This window comes from Aythya marila, assembly GCF_965140915.1.
Source record: "Aythya marila genome assembly, chromosome: 6".
Taxonomy (NCBI): domain Eukaryota; kingdom Metazoa; phylum Chordata; class Aves; order Anseriformes; family Anatidae; genus Aythya; species Aythya marila.
In genome coordinates, this window is record NC_139047.1 from 28,863,933 (window position 1) to 28,886,584 (window position 22,652).

General features: G+C 40.8%; 2 protein-coding genes across 12 annotated transcripts in view; both read right to left on the bottom strand.

Annotated features, from left to right (window-relative positions):
* The window catches only part of UBXN4 (UBX domain protein 4), an 11,968-nt gene extending 5,970 nt beyond the window's left edge, over positions 1-5,998 (bottom strand). For both annotated transcript variants that reach the window (XM_082763327.1, XM_082763326.1), the window contains exons 1-5: positions 5,842-5,998; positions 2,385-2,487; positions 1,478-1,506; positions 710-828; positions 38-206 (exon numbers count right to left, since the gene is read on the bottom strand). In XM_082763327.1, coding sequence (XP_082619453.1) covers positions 38-206; positions 710-828; positions 1,478-1,506; positions 2,385-2,487; positions 5,842-5,923 — 502 coding nt within the window. In that variant the 5' untranslated portion in view covers positions 5,924-5,998. The remainder of the gene's footprint in view (positions 1-37; positions 207-709; positions 829-1,477; positions 1,507-2,384; positions 2,488-5,841) is intronic.
* Positions 5,999-11,981: 5,983 nt separating this feature from the next.
* Positions 11,982-22,652, bottom strand: part of R3HDM1 (R3H domain containing 1) — a 50,759-nt gene continuing 40,088 nt past the window's right edge. For 3 of the 10 annotated variants that reach the window (XM_082763803.1, XM_082763801.1, XM_082763799.1), the window contains 7 exons: positions 21,249-21,352; positions 20,492-20,659; positions 17,280-17,449; positions 16,905-17,055; positions 15,394-15,476; positions 14,505-14,589; positions 11,983-13,582 (listed from right to left, as the gene is read on the bottom strand). In XM_082763803.1, coding sequence (XP_082619929.1) covers positions 13,221-13,582; positions 14,505-14,589; positions 15,394-15,476; positions 16,905-17,055; positions 17,280-17,449; positions 20,492-20,659; positions 21,249-21,352 — 1,123 coding nt within the window. In that variant the 3' untranslated portion in view covers positions 11,983-13,220. Of the gene's footprint in view, positions 13,583-14,504; positions 14,590-15,393; positions 15,477-16,904; positions 17,056-17,279; positions 17,450-20,491; positions 20,660-21,248; positions 21,353-22,652 lie in introns of all 10 variants that reach the window. The other 7 variants (XM_082763806.1, XM_082763805.1, XM_082763802.1 and 4 more) reach the window with 6 other exon arrangements.

Sequence of the window (22,652 nt, forward strand, 5' to 3'; positions counted from 1 at the left end):
CAAGCAAATCAGGTATCATTTTGGTAACAATACTAACCGTTAGCAGCAGAAGGCCTTACTGTCTCTGACGTAACAGACTCGGCAGAGTCACAGAACCCTGCTGCTGTGGATTGCACGTTTTCTGGAGCACCATCAGACTGAGATGAGGGACACGGAGCAGATGACTGACTGGGATTTTCCAGAGGCTGCCCTTTTTCTGCATGCATCTAGGAAATTGGGGTGAAAAGCCAGACTATGAAACTTCAGATGTTTTCCTCAGGTTCGAAAGCCAAGGCTACTGAATTATTTTTGGAGAATCACTCTTATTTAAAATATAAAACTAGAATTATCCTATATTGTTCAGTGTGACACAGAATATTAATTTTTTTCCTAACTGTAGTCTCACAATTGAAATCAAAGTGATAAAAACTACCTATGCTTTGTAGTACATCACATGTTCCAGTTTAGGGTTCTTGATATACTTCATTTCTGTAGGTGTTACACAAATTAATATAAAAAAATAATCTGTGAAACAACACAACGTAGCGCAGCACTTCTGCACAGTGCTTTCAAACCTGTTCAGCTTTTGTATTGAATTTAAAATTTGCTGAGTTTGTTGTTGGAAGGATATAAACCCAGTAATTCAGACTTCCCAAGGTGCACGCTAAGGGCCTGTCTTGAACACGCATGCGTATCTGTGTGACAGCTCCAGCCTGCCAGCCAGCGTTACCTGTTTGACTTTATGGATTCTGGTAACGAGCTCTTCTACAGAAACACTGCCAGCAATTACTTCCAGAGGGATTCCATTGTCTCCTATAAAAAAACTGGATGGAACACACACTACAGGATCTGCACAGCTACAGTTAAGGGGAACAAACAACAAAAATTTATAGAGTGACATTTAAAGCAAAAGCAGAAGTCCTCCCCACAGCATCCTCTAGCCCAATACTCTCTTTCCACCTGTTACTAGTATTAAATGCCAGAGGAGAAAGAAAAAAGGAGCTACCAAATATGCTGGAAAACACTACGTACATCTGATCGGTATTTCTTCTTTTCCTTGAAATGGTCTGAGCCAAAATAAATTACTCCAACACACGCAGAGCCAACCAACTACACTTTGAAGCTGCAAGATTTTGTTTTAAAGTGAGATGACTTCTAATGTAGATACTACTGAAATCTTTACAATACCATGATGATGCGCGCCAAGGTACAGCTCTCCCTTTCTCAGCATCCCACAGCATTTCTGAGCTACAAACAGCAACCTACCTACACAGGCAGACATTCACCTAACCTCATACCTATGTGTCTGGCAGAACCTAACCCACTTGTTCCTCCTCCTCTGCAATTCTGAACTACGCATCTTATTACACGTTTTTCTGCACTAAGAAGTACTTTTAATAACATTGCCTGTAATTATTTGTCTTAAGAACATTATCATCTTCTGGATTTCAATTAGCTATGATCATAATGCAGGATCTAAATTGTTTTCAAAGGATACAAATTTGAGAAAACTGCAGGCATGCTTCACTGTTTGAAAGAAAAGATGCATGTTTAGGAGAAGCAATCACTTTGCAACAACTTTAAGTCTTTCAACATAAAAATAACTGTCCTACCACCACACACAAAACTATTTAAATACTTGAGAGAACACTGAAAAACACATCTTCTCATTAACATTTTGCATAAGTGTTGACATGGTGACAATCCCTGCTTGTCACAGTTGACTACAGATTATTATTTATGGAAATAATGCTAAGAAGCAATTCAAGAAAAAGACATCAAGTGTACTGTGTGCAAATAAGACAAATTCTTCTAAAATGCCTATAGAGCATTCCAAAATAATGCAACTTTTGGAAATGTCAACATGCTTTCTGCACAAGAACTGGGGTGCTCATACTAACAAAACTGAGTAACTCATCCAGGAACATTACTGCTTTGCGTGTCACAAGAGAGAAACATTTTTTCTCCAGGGCCTTACAGACCTATCTTAATGAATTCCTAAGAATTTTCAAATTCATGATGTAGCTGGGCAAACCAAGAATTGCCTTGTAAGTACTTGCATTTTTATTCCTTTTTTTTCTTGGCCTGTTTTTTTTTTTTTTGCTATCCTTTTCTGTTGATGAAGGACATCCTCAAATATTCTTTACTATATTCTAAAACTCTAGTATTCTAAAACTGAAATTCAGTAGGAAAAATACAGTGAATATTCTGCACACTATAACAGGAAACCTGGGAATTTTGAATTTTCTCTGACTCCATTGGCTCCAGCAGCACCAAACGCACTCATGCTCTGGAACATGTTATTTAGACTACTTTCAAATCAGGGACAGGACTTCAAAAGCCTTCTACTTTCATCATCATCAAAGGAAGATCATGTAAGAAACAGAATGAGAATAGGATCAAACCTTTTGGTGTCGATTTTAATAGCAACGAAACCATCCGAGGCAGCCTCGGTCACCTTCTCATCTTCCCACCTCGCAGCCATCTCGGTGGATTGTTCATCCTCACCTGCAAAACGCAGCACACATGAAGCTAACCGTGCCACAAACAAACGCCTCCAGCCTGATTTAAGCTGATTTAAGCTTTGCTTCAACCCCTTGAAATCAGCTTTGCAAAAGTCTCTCAAAATCATTTTCAAATGGGTTGATTTTTTTCCCACTATAATCTGAAGGCAATTCACTCCAGCTGATGCACCGGATGGACAGAAGGGACTGGACACACTGACAGAGGAGAGATCAAGGGACTGGATCTGACAACGAGTCTGGAGATCAGCTCGGTGGCATCACCTCACTGCCCCACTTGTGACGGGCCTCGTTTTCATGTTACAGGAATACGTTCATGCTTTAACGTTCTGCTTTGGTGTACGCTCCAAACACGCACAGAGAGCTCGCAGCAGTCAGCAAAACACTGTGCCTCCCCAGCGCTAGCCTTCACCTACCATCCTCTGCTCACCAGCCCTTACAAATATAAGTACGCGTTGGCGCAGCAGCTGCTAACAGAGGTAAAACTGCACTTCTCACCCCGTGGAAAACATAATTCAGCAAACAGCGCTTCAGAGTTTAATAATGTTAAAAAATCCATTTATTTTGTTTAAAAGGAGTCAGGAACCCACCAGAACCAGATCGGCAGTAGGAGAGCTACTTAAGCCAGGAAAAGTGAAAGCGTTTTGGTGACGCACACTCGGGACGTTATTTTAACCAGGTGAAACAATGCCAGTCATCCTTTTACCTTCCCAAGCACCGGTTTAGTGAGGACTTGGGTTAATAAATACATTCAGATGAGTTTGTTATTTTTCCACAAGCAAACCAACCTACAAGCTTTTGTTTATCTTTCATTTCTAGTACTTCCTAGCAGCTTGGGATTGCCTGTGCTCTTGATGAAGAACGGAGTCACACGTTGGCTTCCAGCACAAGTCCATTATTCAACAACAAACCGTTTGTTTGTTTCATCCCAGTTGCTATTTCATGCAGCGCTTTTCACTCGTTAAAGATCAGAGCTTTCTGTGCAGCTCCCTGGTGAAGCCCTGCTCCCTCAAGGCTACAACTGGCTGGCCACAACGCTGCTCAGCAAGAAAGGCATCTAAAATACACTGATTTTGGAAACCTGGCTTTTCACTGGAAGGATTGTGGATGCTAAGGAAGTACTCGGCTCTATTGCTCTTACTCTGCACACCCCGAGTTACTAACTAGGATGATTTACACAGCAGCCCTTCGTTCTCCTGTGGCTGCAGCGCTTCCCACTGCGGCCGATGGACGCAGCTGCCGTGCCGAGAGCGCCACAGCCTCCTCCCCGTTCCCAAATGCTCAGGGACAGGCAGCCCCTGCACTGCACGCGCTTCTTTGGAGCACATGTGCTCATCCGATTAGGCTACTAAAAATATCTCGGTGCTTGCCTAACGCAACTTGTCCATCCCAACAACTGCTGCAGTTGGCGAAAGAATGTTGAAAGACAAAAGCAGGTTGGAGATCACTCACAGCACATCTCAGAGATGTGCCTCGGGAACAAAAATGCTGGTAGCTCATGTATTGCAGACCTGAATGTCAGGGAGCACGGTTTAATGTTGTGACTACCCACAGAATAACCACCCGTGTAGCTTTTTGATTTAATAACCTTGTCCCATTTGGGGGTTAAGGTTCATTTGTCACGGTTCTGTAGCAGTAACAACATCCTGGAAACGAAGCACAAAAAGCATCAGAGAAGTCTAGAGGCTGAGCTCAACAGGACTTGACAAAATTCACAATGTCCTAAGTTACATCCCGTGTAGCACACAGTCATCAGGGAAAAATGTTTCCCTTACAGAAGACAACAAGCCCAGCTGACTTCACACAACACGTTCACCGTTTCGTAACTACCCACTGGGGTAGGGACTGCCCGCTCCACGGGCTGGAGCGCTGAGCTGCTCACCTCCTCCTCCTCGCGGCATCCCACACAGCCAGCTTGAAAAGCGCTTTGATACAGCTTGGATAGAAAACACTAACAAATAACTTGGGATTGCAAATCTGGGTTCTGTTAAAAAAAAAAAATCAACTACAAATAAAGTTATAAGCAAAACCATTTCTACAAATGTTTCTGAAAACAAACATTCTAGCTTGAAGTCCTGGCTACACTTTCCCCTTCCTCTTCCACTTCTGGAAACGCAGTGGTTATGAGTGGCCTGGTATTTCTGTTATCAGTACATGTCAAACTTTTGGTAACAACAATCTCAAACACCTCAGTCAGCACAGAAGAGGCATCTGAAGAAGTTCCATTAAAAAAAGAAACACACCAAAACCACACAACTTCAGATGAAGTAACTCAAACCATTAAAGGAGTCTTCTAACCCTGAAGGCAAGAAAATCATCTGCAGAACCTCTTCCAAGGTACCCAGGGTGTTCACAGGATGGGATCTTTAACACGCTCACACAACTGCATCATCAGAACCATGCCGTGAAGGTTTAAAAACTAAACTACAAGTGTTAGGATTACAGCTGCAAACAAAAATGTTAATAATAAAAAAAACTGGCTGAACAACATGCAACTGCAGTCTCACACAGCACCTCCTCATCGTTAAGATAAACAGCTATGTTATTTCTTGCTTGGCTAGAACATACTCTAGAATCAGAACAAACAATCCAGTTCTTCATTTTGCACCACTTGTTTAGAGAAGTGCAGGGCGCAGGATGAGAGGCGCAGACAGATGGTGGCAGGAACCAGAGCAAATGAAGCGAGCCCAACGGGCTTCAGCACTTTCCATCAAGACTGACTCAATAACCGTCCATCACAGCGGCTACCCTAAAACCACACCTGATTTATAGCTGGCCTTTCTCTTGCTCACTGCTCCCCTCCATTAACGTTTTCTCCAGATGGAGATTATTGGGCAAAGCGCACAGAACAAGAGCACAGGGCATGTCTGGAGGGAGTGTGTCCCGCACAGAAAGCTGCCCCCAGCGCTTCTCCTCCCTGCCCGTGGCCACGCGCGCAGCCCCCGGGCCACGGCCACGCGTGGGGTTTTCAGCCTGGACCCACCTGAGCCACAACCCCCGCCGCTGCCAGCACCCCGGCACCCTTCGAGCAGGGCTCACAGAGCCCAACGCGCACATCCTTGCGGTGTTTACACCAAGGCCCTGCAAGCACAATCCAGGCGCCACCGAACACCTCCGAGGATCCGAAGGCTCCGTGCCCCGGGGGCACCCGCGGAGCCGCCTCAGCGCCGGGCGGGCTCCGTGAGGGCTCTGTGAGGGCTCCGCCGTCCCCTCACGGAGCCGAGGCGGGGGCGCAGCGCCCGGCCCTGACACAGCACAACGCGCCGGGCCGGGCCTGGCAGCGCCGAGCCCAGCCCAGCCCAGCCGAGCCCCCTCCCGGCCTCCCGCTGCCCCCCGATACCTGAGACGACGACGACGAAGACGGCGCCGCGCTGCTTGGCCGCGGCGATGGCGGCGGGGATGGAGCCGCCGAACCACAACATGGCGCCCGCACGGCCCCGCTCCCGGCCCGCCGCCGCCGCCGCCGCCGCCGCCGCCGGGGCGCATGCGCGCGGCCCCGCCCCCTCCCAACAGCCTCCAAGGGCCCCAGCCGCCTCCTGAGGGGAGGGGAAGGGGCGGGCGCCATCTTGGGGGCTGGGGGTAGGGAGAGGGCCGGGGGGGGGGGGACCCTGAGGGGAAAGTGGGGGAACTGCGCGCTGAGTGAGGGATGGGGCCACAGGGAACAGCCCCAGGGTGCGCCAGGGGGCTCAGGTTGGAAATGAGGAGACATTTCTCCTCAGGAAGCAGCCAGGCGCTGGGACGGGTTGCCCAGGGAGGTGGGGGTCATCGCCCCTGGGGGGGCTGGGGCTGGCGCCTGGGGACAGGGTTAGGGGGAGGTGTACAACCTCTGCTGAGGTTGCACCTTCTGGATTTTCTGGATTTAAGAGCAATGCCAAAAGTTGTGTGGTAGCAGTGTAAACAATAAGCATTTTTTTAGAGATGACTTTTTGTTCATCCCTGTAATGCACCTTCATGTAAAGGCAGAGGTTCGGGTGTAACGTGTACAAGCATCCTGAGCTCGATGCAGACGTGTGATACGTTCTGTACTCATCCTCATGGCCTTCCCAGCAGCTGCAGTTTGTGTTTATCACCCACCCTGCGCTTGGAACCTCCAGTTAGAAGCTGAGTTGCACAAGAAGGGTAAGAGGTGCTGAACACCACTTGTTTGGGAAATTGTTTTGCAAGTATGATTCTCAAAAATTTTTAAACCACTTCAAGAAAGGAATTTTGTTTAAACGTAAAAGTGAAAGGCTTACTAATGACTGGATAGGTGACTTTTGTGAGAGCGGACAATCTTTACATCTTGAAGAAGTATTAGAATTTTCAAATAATTAAAATGTAACAAGTATAATTCTCTAACTGTGGGGCCATTGAGTTGCTGCAGTTGCATGTGTCTCTGCAGGTGTAACTAATTAATCTGAGAGCCCCTTGAGCAGGCGTCCCTGCGAAGCAGCAGAAAGCTCCATGCACAGGGAGCATTTGTAGTGCAGGGCAGAGGGATGGAGTTGGGTGGGTTGCACCACCTCAGACACTAGGTGGGGACAAATAAGAACCCTAAAGGAAAGACATGCCACGTGGATTAGGGAACCTTCCTGAGCCTTTATTTAAAGTGATTTGGAAAGGCTTCTCTCACATCCAGCCTGCTTCCCAAGTCCCTTGTAATGGCAACATTGCGTAACGCGTGAGGTAGCTTCACAGTCCACCTCCAGAGCATTTGGTATTGCAAGTCTGAAACTCTTCAGAACATACGGATCCAAATCTGATGGAAATCACATCTACTGCTCTTGGGGAAACTTCAGCTAGTTTAAGATAAAATACACAAAGCTTGAATTTGGCAATCTGCATGAGAAACAATGCAAGAGGCTCATTTACATTTTAAGAGATTGGTGAATCATGACCCCCTCAAAAAAAATCACAACACCAAGCAACAAAAAGCAGCAACAACAGAACACTGCAGATTGACTTTGTACAGGAAAATATTTTTATTAGTGAATTATTTTTAATTGCACTGTCACTTGACGCTAATCAGTGGTTCGTTAACAGTTCAAAGTATCAATTTAAGCCAGGTTAAAAGGCAAATAATTTGACTAAACGAGACAAGCTGTGGTGCACTTCCTCGTATCTATAAACCAATGCTGTAGGCTATCATAGCACGCTTCATGGTGCTATTTCTTAGAGTAACTAATTTGGAAACCATCAGAAGGGTGAGACTGTGCTGCATACCCATCTCCCTAACTAATCTTATAACTAGTGCAAAAAAGAGTTAAAATTAGGTGTTAGAAGGAGAATGCCAGTGTCCCCATTTCAAGTTCCGTCTGAGGTCCTTTGTAAATGGTGCATGATGTGCATTAGTCCATTTTTATAAATAGATATGTATAGATTTTCTTTAAGTTAGCTGTCAAGTGATTTTAGGAAAACGAATGTAGCAGATCGCTTAGGGTTGAAACCAGTGCATGCTGCAGCCATCTTCTAGCACTTCTACCTCTGCTGTGCCTATGTCTGAGAGGTTTCACTGCTGTCAGCATGGTTTATCATCATCAATCCTTAGTCTAACTCCGATTTGCAGTTAACTGGGGCATGGGATCTGAATTAAGAATAAACTTCACTGTTAAAAATTATACACAGCAGCACAGTTTATTTTTATACTTTTAACCAGTTTTAAAAGCAAACAAGTGTCAGCAACATACAGGTTTTCCTACAGAGCTCTTTGGTTTACAGCACTAGTCTTATCTGACATTCAAATTTCTCTTCAGAAGTGCAGAAACAGTTCATTACAGTTGCATGCAGCCCATATGATGACTAGGCTCGTCTGCTTTAACAGTAAGACTGAAAAAATAACATTAAAAAAGCAGCAAATGGTAAAGTCTTCATGCCCTGTACCAATTTTTAATGTTTCTTAATCATCTCTTAAGCAAGACCCGCTTTCAACCTGACACATTTCGACAATCTGCTAGCATTGCAAAGCAGTCAAGTAGTTACAAGCAGGATAAAAAATAAACCTTGCTAACAAGGGGTTGCCAGACAGGTCCCAACTCCAGCCCTACAAGCCTAAACGCAGAAGGCAGACATTGAACCAAAGGGAGGATTGTACATGTTATGATAACAACACAACTGCATCATTTTCAAGGCAACCAAGAGACTTCCTCATTTACATTGGACCTTACATCTAAAATTTTCAGCTGTGAATAGTGACTTTGCTCTTCGGTTCCAGAATAAGATAGCTTAAAGTGACTTAATGTTCAGGTTTTGGAAACTGGACCCTTTTAAGCGTTCTTGACTACACACGGGAATTAAGACTTCCAAAATGAAGTCACATTAACATTGTGCACTGTTTTTACGCTTATTGACATCACTAACCAGAAATACCCAAACCCAAAACACTTTAAATGTGAGCAGAATCAACACTTTGAATAGAGGTACCCCATCAGTGATGTCATAAGAGATGGCACAAGACTGAACTGTAGAAGCACTGAAGGGATTGAAGTCTGTCCTTTTTGAGCTACAATAATTTGTCATGACCCTTGGCATAAAAGCGGTTTGATCAATTTCCTCTAGAACTTCATGCAAGTGTTCCTTGCCTCAGGGCTAAATACAAGAAATTGCAGCCCACGCCACTTTTTTTTTTTTTTTTAGGGAAAAAGAAATTCATGAAGCTAAATTAGATCTTCATAGAAGTTAGTTGCAATTTTGACTCCCTTTCAAACATCCAAACAAGCTACTACAGGATCAACTCAGAACAACATGCTGGATGTGCAGTTCTAAGGCACAAATGAGTGTGAAAGCATGAGAACGTGACTTTATTCTACCTTCAGAGGGAAAGGGCTTGCATTACTGGATAGGAAAAGGGTATAGAGCAGTTTGACTAATACAGGACAACGAAACTGGTCTTGCTGGGAAAGGCAAGCTGCATATCAAAGTGCCTTATTCAACACTAAATGATTCTTCTCATGCTTCAACAGAACTAAACTCCCATCTCTGTACCACCGTCCTCATCTGGACCTTGAAATGTAAGGGATGGGCTTCTGAGATCAGGGACAGTCACAGGTAGGAGCACCCAAGTTCTGTAGTCTTCAGTTGCCAGTACACAACAATGCTGAAGTCCTTTCTTTGTAGATGATGTTCCACTACTTTTCATTTTACCATCATCTTCTACACGTGTGAGCAAAAGAAAAGACTTTCAGATTAAAATGGGTTAGATTTGCTCAGGGTAAGATTTGTTTCAGGTAAGGTGCAGGAGCAGCGTACTGATGTTTTATTTTATACCACTCCAGACTTAATGAAACGTGAAGCACACGAGGGCAGTTTGGCAGCTCTGCAGTGCTGTGAGGAGATCTTCCTGAGTCCAACCTCATGCCCATCGTTTTTTCACTGTTCCTAAAGGATGGGGTTTGCTTGCTTTCTTGATTTTAAGCAATCATTTTCGTTGTACTATCACAAATAACATTGAGCCTGTCCACAGTTCAGGGATGCATTTCATACAGTAATGTTACTGCATTAATAAAAGCTTACTCTAGTAGTAGCCTTACCACTTGGGGGGTAGGTAATAGCCAGATGAGCTTGTGTTTTCTGGTTATTCTTCCAGTGCTTTTTTGTCACCTTCAACAGTTAAGACATGCTCACAGACAAATAAAATGCCTTAAACCACTGCAACAGTTCGAGTCCCTCTTTAATTCTGTTGGCTGTTACTTACTTTTAAAATAGCTTCCATGTGGAATGACGGGAAGCTCAAATATGCTGGGTCTGGATTAGCTGAGCACACTTGAGAAAGCGAGTTTTATATATAGCATCTATTTCAAGCCATGAAGTACAATCATTTGCTTTATAGAACGTGATCCAAACCCATGGAATAAACCTAGTTTCAGGGTTTCTGTGCAGTCCCTAGACTTGGGTGTTTTAGGGAACCAAAAGGGGCAGAAGTGTAAAAGCCAGGAGAGTGGGGCTGGTCTTGGTTCAACAAGTTTGAGAGCCGATGTCTGATGAACCCTGGCCAGTTACTAGAGACAGTATGAAATGGCACAACAGCTGGAATGAACAAAAGACTGTAAAGTGGAAATATGTTAGTTTGTGCCCATTTTAGACATCAGAGACCTTTATAATTAATAGGACTTCCGGGGTGTTAATCAATGAGGTACACATCAGCATATCCAGATCAAAAACTTTAACGGTCCCTACTTAACAGGAAAGAAAGCATGCCCAGAAAGGGGAAACAGTCTATAGATAAGAATCATTCAGGATTAGAATAAAACTGACTTAATAAATGCTTTTTTTCTTCTGGAGGAACTTTCACTCAAATTTACAACATACTTGTTAAGAAATACTGGCTGAGACTTGTTCCTCTCCTCCTTTTGTTTGCCTCGCTCACGTTCTCCATGCTTACCTCTCTCCTCTTTGTTTTCTTCTCTTTGGTTATTATGGGGAAAGTTTATTAAACGAAGCGAGTCACGCAGCATCCTTTGGAAATACCTAGATTTAATGTTATGCTTAGCTCTGGTCTTAGGTCATTCAGAATAGATGAAAACTCTCCGTTATACATTCCTCTTCTACATCTATGGAACAATGTCCTGGAAATGTTTAGCCACAGGAAGCAGCTGCCTTTCTGGGTTTCAGCACCTGTCAGTACAGACATTTAATTTGTTAACTACTTTCACAGGAGTAAAACAGTAATCTTGAGCTAGTGCTGGAGAATTGACAAGAAGCAGTGATGTAGCCCCTGCAATGGTTGTGTTACCACCTCTGTGCTGCTGGGAGGAGCGGAATATTGTAATCTGTGTAACCTGGGGGTGATAGAGGCACTGGGTGCTACAGCACTCCCGCCTCAGGAGGAAGAAATACATCCTCTGAGGCATGACTCTTCATTCAAGTAGTAACAAATGAACTTGAATGCCAAGAAACATCCATCCTTTTAGTGAAACGGACTTAGCAAAGTGGATCTGCTTATCTGTTGCTAAAGTAAATCTGTCTTTTGGCTAAGGGCTTGAACATTTTCCCTCTACTTCAGGAGAACATTCAAGCATAAGTGTACCCTCAGCCATGTAAATACCCGTCACTATGGCATTTTGCAGGGTCAAGTCCCACATGCCTCGTTCGTTAGGTTGCATCATTCCCAGACAGATCAATTTTCTTCTGCGTATTTTTGATAAATCACATGAATGATTTGAGCACGCACAGGACTGTTACTACCACTTCACATGTTTACATTTGGTTGTTGAGTGGTAGAATTTTCAAAACAAGGTAAAAATTAATGCCTCTAAATTCTTTCCCTCTGTAAAATATATTTTTATATTATAACATTTACCTCAAGTTTCCACTTACGGAAATTACAAATGAATGTTTTACAGAACTACAGCTGTAAAGGAAGGGAACAAGTTATTACTTGTCTATGCAGCAAGTCAGTGCCCATGCTAAGAATAAAAAAAACAAAAACAACAAAACAGGAGCAGCACCTCATGGTCCCTGATCAATTTCTTCCTAGTTTTACTTATATAGGGAAACACTTAAAAAATGGAGGTTGACATAAATAAATGCTTCAAGAAGAGGAACAGAGAGAGCGGTTCTTTGAGAAATTCTAGTATTTATGTTATTAGCAAGTTATTTTCTCACATTAAAGGGATCCAAACCATTGATGTGTTCATCCAGGTTTCAGAAGAATCCTAGAAGTTTAAACAAGTGCACTGGAAAAGTTTGTTTGTAAACATTTATTTTCTTGAACTGAAAAAGGCTTGCATCAGCACACATTGTACAGCCTTGCAAATTACACAAATTGAAAAAAAAAATGTTTGTTTCATTTTTATGTGCAATTAATCTTTAATGTCCAGTGAGCATCTGCAAATGATGAAAACTTAAACCATTAAAAAGGTTTCCAGCACTTATCAAATACAATTATCTTAGCGTGAAAAGGAAGAGAAAGAGATTCATACTGGTGGGAACACAATTAAAGTGCAAACATTTTGTCACTTGTGAAGACAATTTAGTTTCTTCACCTTTTTGCTAAAAAGAAATATTAAAATGTGATTCAGTGAACATTCTTTGTAATCTATTCATATTCCCCCTTAAATACTTATTAAACTTGTTGGATCAGAAGCAAATCCTTCGAGGTTACAACCAACTTGTGATTTCTTTTGACATTGCTTGAATGAATCTCAAAAGAAAACAACCATCTAAGGAGTTAGCTAGTTACTAAAATTATATTTTTTTTTCCTTTAAAAACAAAACAAAACAAAAAAACAAACACAAGGGGAAAGGAACAGGTTAATTTGAAGATTTGGGGTACTTTGCTAGAAAATGAGAGTAATTCCTTGGACATGGTTCTCTTTTCCCCTCCACCAATCCTCAGGCTCCTGCTTTGGAATGGACAGCTGCGTGCTGGCTGTGAAAAGGGATTATAAAATACAAATCTGGACGTGGGATTTTATGAATGTCTGCTGTACAATAGAACTTTGGATCTGATACAAGAATTCAAAAATATAAAACAAAACTATTATAAAAGTAGGGGGCATCTCAGCAGCATTCCTTATAGAAAGCTGCCTTTTCTCAAAGGTGATTCCTTGCTATTGTCTGGGATCAACTCTTTATTTTTTTTCTTCATCTCGCTGGATCACTGGGTTATTCTTCAATGGTTAATGTCACATGACAAAACATCCCAGGAGTCTCTCTGAAGAGAGCAGAAACCCCGTAACATCAAGCCAATCGAGGAGAGGAGGACATGAAGTAGTAAAGGCTGAGTGTCCACCCATGGAACTGCTACTGAGAACTAGCCCTTTCCAGAATGTGAAAGTCGTAGTGCTTCTTGCTCGTTCTCAGCCTGAACTTGTTCACTGAGGTACTACTTTGTTTCTTCAATGCGTTCTGAGCAGCCGACATCGTAGGGAACGTAGCTAGAACCGTGTACGTGGAGGCCAAGTCACTGGGTTTGGATGGCTCAGTGTTCACATTGCTATCCCCGCTGCCACAGTAACGACGGTGCTGCTGCGTCTGCAGACACTGCGAATCCCTTAGCCACCGAATCTTGGCACCAACTTTTAAAAGTTCTCCGAATAGTTTCTCTGCTTCCATACGAGTTATGCCTTCCGGCAGTTCAGTTATTTCTAGAACTTTTCCCACAACTGAAACAAGAAAAAGATGGAATCAAAATCGGTGGTTGTACTGAAAGATCCATCACACAGCAGAAAGTGAGTTATTTCATCTCACATCTCCAACTGCCTGATGCCATGCTGATACACGGGCATCCAATTCCTGGAACCCAGGGGGCATTCTGCTGTCACAGAAAAGCTGAGGATAGAAGAGTGGGGCAGGGAATCCACACCAAGTTTTGCAGTAGATTTGAACACTCACTCTACCACCTGACTCTCTTCACACATCACTGTGCTAAACAGCTAATCTCTCTGCTCTCAGAATCTTCTCCAGAAAATGGTTAGAAAGAACTGATTTATCAGTAATTTTCTGCAAAGAGCTGATGGTAGGTAACACTTGCAACACAAATAATTTCCAGTAAAGATGGGAGAACAGCTGATGTCAGGTTTTATTTGGATGACATCTTTACCAACTCCAAAGACCCAACCTGCAGATCTCCTAGCGTGTTCTCAAAATTCATGGATTTATTTTTATTAGAAGGAAAAAACTAAGTATTAACTTTTTTTCTGGTTTAGGTATGATTTTGCATTTCACAGAAGAGGAAGCAGGGGTACACGTTTACTATAATATTATGGGAGAAGGGTTTTGGACTTGGCTTGAATCCAGTAAACTTGCTTTTCCTTTTAGTACTGTCCAGTCCTGGTCTTCTCTAGTCTTTTCTCCAGCTTTCAAAACTACGCTTTTCTCATTCCTCTCTCTCTCTCTCTCATTATCTTTCCTCTCTCTCCTAATCAAGTCGTCTGTCCATCTTTGTTTCCACAGTTTGCCATGCCCATTTCTGCCCAGTTACATTTCATTCTGGCCCTTTTCTCACCTGTGCTTTTCTCATTACATCCCTAGCCTGTCACCACAATTTATTCTGCTGGAGGACTGTGTCAGTCAGCAATTTTATACCTGGTTCTCCCGCACCAAGATCTGTTGAAGCAGCCTTCTTTGCTGGTTTCTTCCCCCTGTTTCCGTGTCTGTTTCCAGGCTGACACTGGAGAGATGGATATAAATGATGTACTTTAATGACAGCGCATCAGTATTTTGAAATATCTGGGTTAGCTCAGTGAAAAATTATGCAGGAGAATGTCTGAAAAGTAACCTGTGCTACTGTGGTACAGAAAAGATTTCCATGTCTGATTTTAGTCATGGAGTTTAGCAATCCTGCAGTCAGGGGCATTCAATCCTTCAGAAGAAAGGAAGCAAATGACGAAAAATCACCTCAACCCTTCTTGGAAAAAAAATCCATCCCCGCCCCCAAACCCAACACACCTTCTGGCTGATCTCAGGTAGAACTGAGCAAGGGAGAGGGTCTGTGTCTGTCCCAGAAATTAAACAGATGGCAAGACTTGTGAGCTTTGCAAACTCTTAATATTTTGGCTTTCTTGTAAGAAACAAAGACACCCTTTGCTTAGAAATACCTGTATGTATTTTCTATTTTTAAAAAACTGTTATTCAAATAAAACAATAATTTACAGAAACAGTCTCTCTCCAATTTTTTGAACTGCTGGCAAACTGCCTCCAAAAGAATCCATATTCTACACTGGGCCTTCTATCTTCTTTTGTAGGTTGGAATTTCAGTTCAAAAGAAAAGCTACATTTCATAATGCTTCTCTATATTTTTGCAACAGGAACAATGGGAAGTATCAACACAGAATAAAAACAGTTATTGGAAAGCACGTGCTTTCCAATCAGTTACTTTTCTAATGCAATGATATATTCTCCTGTTCATGGTTATTATAACTGTAGTCCTGAACTGTTTTCTTCAGTGTTTCCAGGAGAGTGTTGTCTTTAATACCTGTTGGCTTGCTACTTGTCCACGTAACAAAGATGGTGGATTGTATTGCAGGGGCTGGCCGAGCAAAGGGTATCTGGCATCTCCTTAAAGAGAAAGGTAATTAGAAAGCTTTTTTTTCCTGTAATATAAAAACTCTCTCCAAATTCGCTTACACCAAAGAGAAATCAGAATGACTGCACAAAGCAGTGTATTTGGCTAAGCTAAGAAAATAAGATTTGGCACCATTAAGTAAATGTCTGTAAGTAAGTCTTACTGATCACAAGGTGGAAGGCTACAAGCCTAAGGCTCTCTTGTATTTCAGAGTTCCACTGAAAAATGTACTATTTTTTTTCCCCCTTCAAAGCAGTCTTCTCTAAATCCTGTCACATCAAAATGAGCTTAATGAGGATGCTGTCAGTGTAACAGTTTAACCATTTCCATGGTAATCTCTCTATATTCCTGGTAATCTAGTGCCAGGTACATCTGTATATCCTTTTTGCTCCAAGGAGCCACAAGATCAGTGAACATAAATTTTTAATAAATCACAGAAGAGTAAGAAAGTTGAGGGACACGATTTACAACAGGCAACCTGGATTTTTTTTTTTTTTTTTTTTTTTAAACAAGAGGAATGGAACACAAAGCAATAGTGTAAAGATCATGCAGAAGGTAAGACAAAGGCAAACAAAGGAAAATACGGTCTTCTCTATCAGTAAGGAAGACCTAACAGATTTTTCTCTAAGTTTTGTTTTACTTTAATGCAATTTTTCTATAAAGTAAGACCCACTGATTTCAAGTTTGGGAATTGCAGATGTCCAAACATAATGGACATCCTTGGTCACTGACACAGGATTTATCATTTGTTTTCCAATTTTTATCACATCTCAGTGAAAATTCCCTATTTTCTGTTTTACGATAACATGGCAGCAGAGGAATGAATGAAATTATTCTACAAGGATTTTTCTTCTATCATGCTAGTTTTTCTAAAAGGAATGAAGAATTCGCACTTAGGCAGTGGTTTGATTCAGTGCATCATCAATGAGTAAATGAGTTTGGTAGAACATTCATCTTAACGTGACATTTCTGTGTCCTTTTCTCCAAAAGATACCATTACCACCCAATGTGTTAAGGTCAGCTTGTCCCACATGATTTATCTTTGTAGCTCTAAAATTATACCTTTTGTAAATAGATGTAGAGTTCTTGATTTATGGTTAAAACTTGAAACTAAATTATATCAAACATTGTATTAATATTTTCAATTCTACAGTGGGCAATTTCTCATGAGAGAAAGCTAGTGAGTTATAGAAGGTCCAACAACAAAAGATCGAGGCTTTTGAGAATATGGGGAATGATACCAGTGCAGTGATAAGGTCAAATTGTACATGATGCAAGGTGGGCAGTTTTGATGATCCCGCTTCAGCAGCAAGACTACTCATGTGAGCCACAGTTTGTCACAAAATCCTTATATAGCTTGTATTTTAAAACATTTATTGAAAATAAAACCACAGAAATATTTTAGTTAACTAAAAATATACCTTGTCCAGGGACGAAAGGTCTAGAAAACTGGGGCACAATAGAAAGAGGTGTTAATGTGGGACGGATGTTCTTCATGTTTGATAGCTGAGCTGGTGCTGGTGATTGGGCCGGTGAGGTGACGGGACTACCTACTTGAGGACTATGCTGCAACTGGATAAACAAGTTAGTGTTTTAGAAAGTATCTAGGTGAGCAATGACATCTACAGCATTCAAACGCTGGAAGCAAAATTAAAATTGGTATATTAAGTACCATCAGAACAGATTTCATTCCCCAAAAGAACTTTTGGGGAGAAAGAAAACCAACACAAAATGACATGCAAAGGTGCAATTTATGCAAATAAGTCATGCTAGAAAATAAATCAAAAAGCTCATACCTGTGCAGCACTGTCTAAAGTGCTAAGTTCTGCGGACTTCTGCCCCCTTTGATGATCACAGTAGTATTTATTTTGTTTCCACTGTGGAGGTGAATGGTTCCGAGGCTGAGGATTGTTAGGTATATTTAGCTGCATCATTACTACTCCTCCACCTGGTGGTGCTGCTACTGCTGCAAGACAAGAAATTGGTAGAATACAGTTAGTTTATCATATATTTAAATTTTTATTTTACAAGAAAAAACGTGAAAAAAGAGAAATAGCATAATGGACATCTTGCTAAATAAGCTGCTCAATTACAGAAAACTAGGACAAGTATCTTCTGAACAATTATATTTCCACTATCAGATAAATGTGCACTAGATTAACTTGAGAAGGCTTCCCAGAACTATAAAAGATAAACGGAAACCAATGAAACTCATTATTGAGAATATTTTTGAAACAAATTCTATTTAATGGTAGTTGAAATTACTCAACATTCATTGCAGTTACTGTCAGAGTAATGCATTGAAGAACAGTCCTATCAAGAAAAATATACATCATTTAAAAACAGTTTACCTAGTTAGTTTACAAGATATACCAAATGTTTTATCTGATACTATACCATACATTAGAAAGACCAAATTAATCTTCAGTCCGAGGCAAAATTACCCTCATTTACACATTTTACAATGGATTTTTACATAACTGAGATTGTTTTTCTGCACAGAGACTGCAAGCTGATCCCCACATCCTGTACCACTTTACCACTGTGGTAGCTACACAAACTCCAGTTAGAGAATGGCCAAACAGCTGATGGTGTTCCTTACAGTTTCACGTAAGAGTTGTGATGAGAGGTTTCCAGAGAGAAAACTGGTCTTCCCCCTGTTGACCTGTCCCTTTCCCAGGTAATTTATATAATGTCATGTTCACGTGAAAGTGGTTGTTTTCAGTTTCCTTCTTTCCTCTACCCACTGCTTACATAATTTCTTTGAAACAATGATTAAAATATGTGATTGAAACCACATTTAATCATTCACCTATAAAGATGGGATCTACAACCTTCTCAAATCACCGCCTATGTTGTAGCATCAGTTAGGAACAGTAAGTCAGATATGGATTTTTTTTTTTTTAAATGCATATGTGCTATTGTTTTCACTGCCCCTACGGTCCAAAAAAGAAACAGTCTGACTCCTTTGAAATGCAAACCAAATAACATAGAATAACAAATTCAATAATAAAACTATATTAGCTTTTCTAAACTGTATTCTGAAATACTTATTATACTGATTTTTATCAAAATAAAGTGATACAAGCAGTACTTTTGCATCTATACTCTCTTTCCAATCTTTTTAATGGCAAAAACGTTGTACCCAGGTATTACAGACTTAGATGTAATCATCAGATTACCTCACCAATTTTAGTGGATATACATTTGAGTGTCCCTGTAAGAGCCACATTGCAAATTGTTCTATTTTGTTGCATGGCAAAATAAAACATACATCTACTTACAGGTATCTGCTACACAATCAGAACAACACACCCCACAACACTTTCCAAGTGGCCAAGCCCATAAGCTTATGTAAACCCTATACATAAACCTGAGGTGTACCAAGCAAACATCTATGTACACGCTGTTTTACACAAGAAAAAATATTTCATTTTTAGGCATATATTTATATTATTTCATTTTTATGCATATATTTATAAACATTAAAATGGCATATTTACATCTTACTGTCTTAAAATACTGTATTTTATAGTATTCTGCAGCACTTGGCATACAACTCTTTTGTCTCATCTCTGTTCAATAAGAATGCCCAACAAAAACACGCTTGTATTTCAGAATTATCAATAGCATCATTTCTAAAATGTGTCACAATCTGAAAATTCTACTTAAACTACCAAAAAACCACCCTCCATAAATCCCCCAAATGCTGGTTCTTTCTACTTCTACAGCATTTCAGTAAGTGAAAACAAATGGAAATCTTTGCCTAAACAAGCATGCTTGAAATAAAGTGTCATCGAAAGCATACCTCTGTTTGCAGACACTTCACTTCAATTATCAAAATGCATGAGAAGAAAAAACACGGAAGAAACCCCTGAAAAATCTCCCAGATCAGGAGTCTGGTCTTCTACAAATCTACAAATCTTCTATAAATCTACCACTCAGCTGCTTGTCTGCATATGTCCTCACCTCAACCACCTTGAGGTACCATCTCAGTATCACTGTAGCTGAAGCGCATGCTTTTCTTTATTCACTTGGTACTTGTTCTCTGTCACAGAGGCTCTCCCCTTCCCCAAACTTATATTAATCACAGCTTTGAATCAGGCCTTCAAAACGGAATAAAACCAAAACTACCAAGATAAGGGTAGAACCAAGTAGGGCTAGACTGATTTTGGACATCCTGAAATGACAGTCTTCAAGAACTACATCCAAACAAATTCAAAGTGTTGAGGAAATGGAAACAAAACCAGAACTGCTGTGAACAGCCATCCTGCCACTTAAGTGGATGTTACCTATTTACTAATAAACAGGCTCTAAAAATATCTTATAAGTTCGTAAGAACCATCACATCTATACTGGAATCTAGGTCACTGACCTAGTTGTTTAATCTATTACTTGCCTGAAAAATACTGAGATAGCAATATTTGAGATTACTCCCTTTTTTGCCAACCAAATCTCCCTGATGCATCAAACTCCCTATCAGTGAAATAAGGACAGTACCACTCACTATGATTGATCTATAACCTCTGGTTTGAAGGCTACTTTATACTCTTAACCTCCTGACCAGCCCAATTTTATGATAATTGTGTTTGGAAATTCAGAGGTTTTAAGTGTTTGGATGTTAATATTTACAAACATTTCATGCATAAGACAAGCTCTGTATCACTGGTGTTTTCACACCCCACTGAAGCTGCTATTATATGCCTTTTAAAAATTACCTAGAAGACTGAAACACTCCAAACCTGATTTAAATGCTTCTGCTATGTGACAATCTTCTCTGTTGAAGAAGGCTGCCTCCAAGCTGCCCACGTGAGGTTGGCTTTTGTTTCATTTCAGTTCAAAAGTTGTCATTTTTAATGTTACAATGATAGCAATTTAGATGAAGAATTAAGAAAAAAGCATTCATTCAAGTCACAACTGTTTTAGCAGGGAGCCATAAAATCAGTCTGACCATTTACAACAGATTTCTAGACAGAATGGTGTAGATGAAAATCCCAATAAAATATACCTTTTATTGGCTGCATGATGGAAAGACCAGTGGGTGAACTTTTACATGATGAGGGTGGAGACACTATGCTGTAGTGCACAATGGAAGCAGCCTGTTGCGGCTTTGACTTTGATGAAGGTGGCAATAATGTAGGAGGTGATGGCTTCTGACTTGAATGGTTGCTATAAACTATGAAAGCAGAAGCAGTAAATAAGACTAACAGAAAAAAAACAAACAGGAAAACAGAACACACCACACAACTTATGAGTATTTCATTTCCCCTTTCAACAGTTAAAAAAAAAAAAAGTGACTACTCGTCTCAGTCCAGACCCAGAATGATTACAATTTTTAGTCTCTTCTCAGGAACTCCAAAAATAAATAAATCAATCAGACCCACATAGCTCCCATAATTGAGGAAAAGATGAAAGTCATTTGGGTGAGAAAGCATTGTTCCCATGTCTGTCTCAATTCAGAAGCTGACTTGCAAGCCATTATGCCATACAGGACTGAATTCTAAGAAAGTAACTTGAGGGCTCTCAGTGATAAATTAAGATGTGAAGTTAATCTGCTTGCAATATAATTTTAAACATAGTATACAGAAGGAAATACAATAAAATAGTTAATTCTAAATTAAACCCTTATGCAATCACCCAGCATAATAATTGTTAGAAACTTATAAGTCTTTCAAAAAAAAAAAAAAAACAACAAAAAAAAACACAACCAACAAACAAAACCACAACACACACACACACACAAAAACACACTTCAATCCTCCAACCTGCACATTGCTGTCCTTGAAGCTGCTGTGAGTTACATGGTGATGATGTTCTAGGAAACTGTATCTGCTCTGATCCAGGAGGCTGCAAATATCCTACTGATGAACTACAATAACAATAAAAAACAAACATGACTACCAGAGGTTTATGTCACGTATTTATTTAATCATAACCATTGTGTTCGCTGTCTACACAGATGGTAAGTTACTGGGGTATTGTTAACTTCAATCAGCAATATTCCCCCCTATTCCCCACCCAGGAATCTGCTTCTGAAGACGACAAATTTCACAGCTCTTCCTTGGCCACAACTTACAGTCTGCATATATCAAAAACACTACTAATTTAATATTTTGATGTACTACCTTTGTGCAAAGAGAACTGTATAGGTATAAAGATGCATAGAATATGAAAAAATGGCAGTTCATTGTCTTAATTAACCGTAACTAGGTCTTGGTTAAATGGCCACCACAGAACCTGCCACAAGGATTTCAGATGCTTCAGTGCAGAGTAACACAGCCTAAACAGGTGGCTGCAGGGGTTGCCTTACTGCAGCTTCACCAAATCGGAAAAACACCTAGTCATGGAAGAAGACTCAAGGAAAGAAACAGCCTTGCATTTGTAATACTTAAGAAAAGAACAAAGTTTATTTATGCCAGGTATTTTTCAGGGCATTAATGGCAAAAACAGGTAAGTAACAGATTCTATCGTAACAGTAACTGGTCATTCTGCCAGAGGCAGAACATCAGGTTGGTGGACTACAAGCAGGATGGTGTCTACAGCGTCTGGTACTTCAGTATAAAGTTGAAGTTTTCATTAACATATGAACTGAATGTTCTGAGGGAATGAGAAATAAGTTTTTATAACTTCAAACTGTGGAAAAAAGGAGGGACAATCTTTTTAAGCTTCCACTGGGAATCCATTTTCACCATTTTCCATTGTAACTTCACATGAAAATTTTCCCATCCTTTGTCCCATGTGTCAAGTATATGATTTTAATTTAAAGATGCCATTGAAACAAACCAAACTCAGAAAGCAACCTGTTTCAGTTTTCAATATGCGTGGGATGTATTGCCTCACACAGCTTCTCGTCTAATGATTATAGTTCTCAGTGGTGACCCACAGGTTTGAGACTATTCAGTTCCTGCAGAACAGTATTCCACCTTCTCTGTTGAAAAGCATTACGACCTATCACTGCGATAAAGGCAAGATGCTGTCCTTAAAGGCAAGATGCTGCCCTGTTTGATAGAGATGGCCACTGCAAATGATGCAAGAGAATAAGCAATAAAATTGATTTACAAAACAAGTCTGGGATTACGTCTACAGGTGAATTCACTGAGCCTCAAACATAACTACAGAAAAGGTTAAGAACCATTTGAGTACAAAGAACAAGAACTCAGATTCATTTA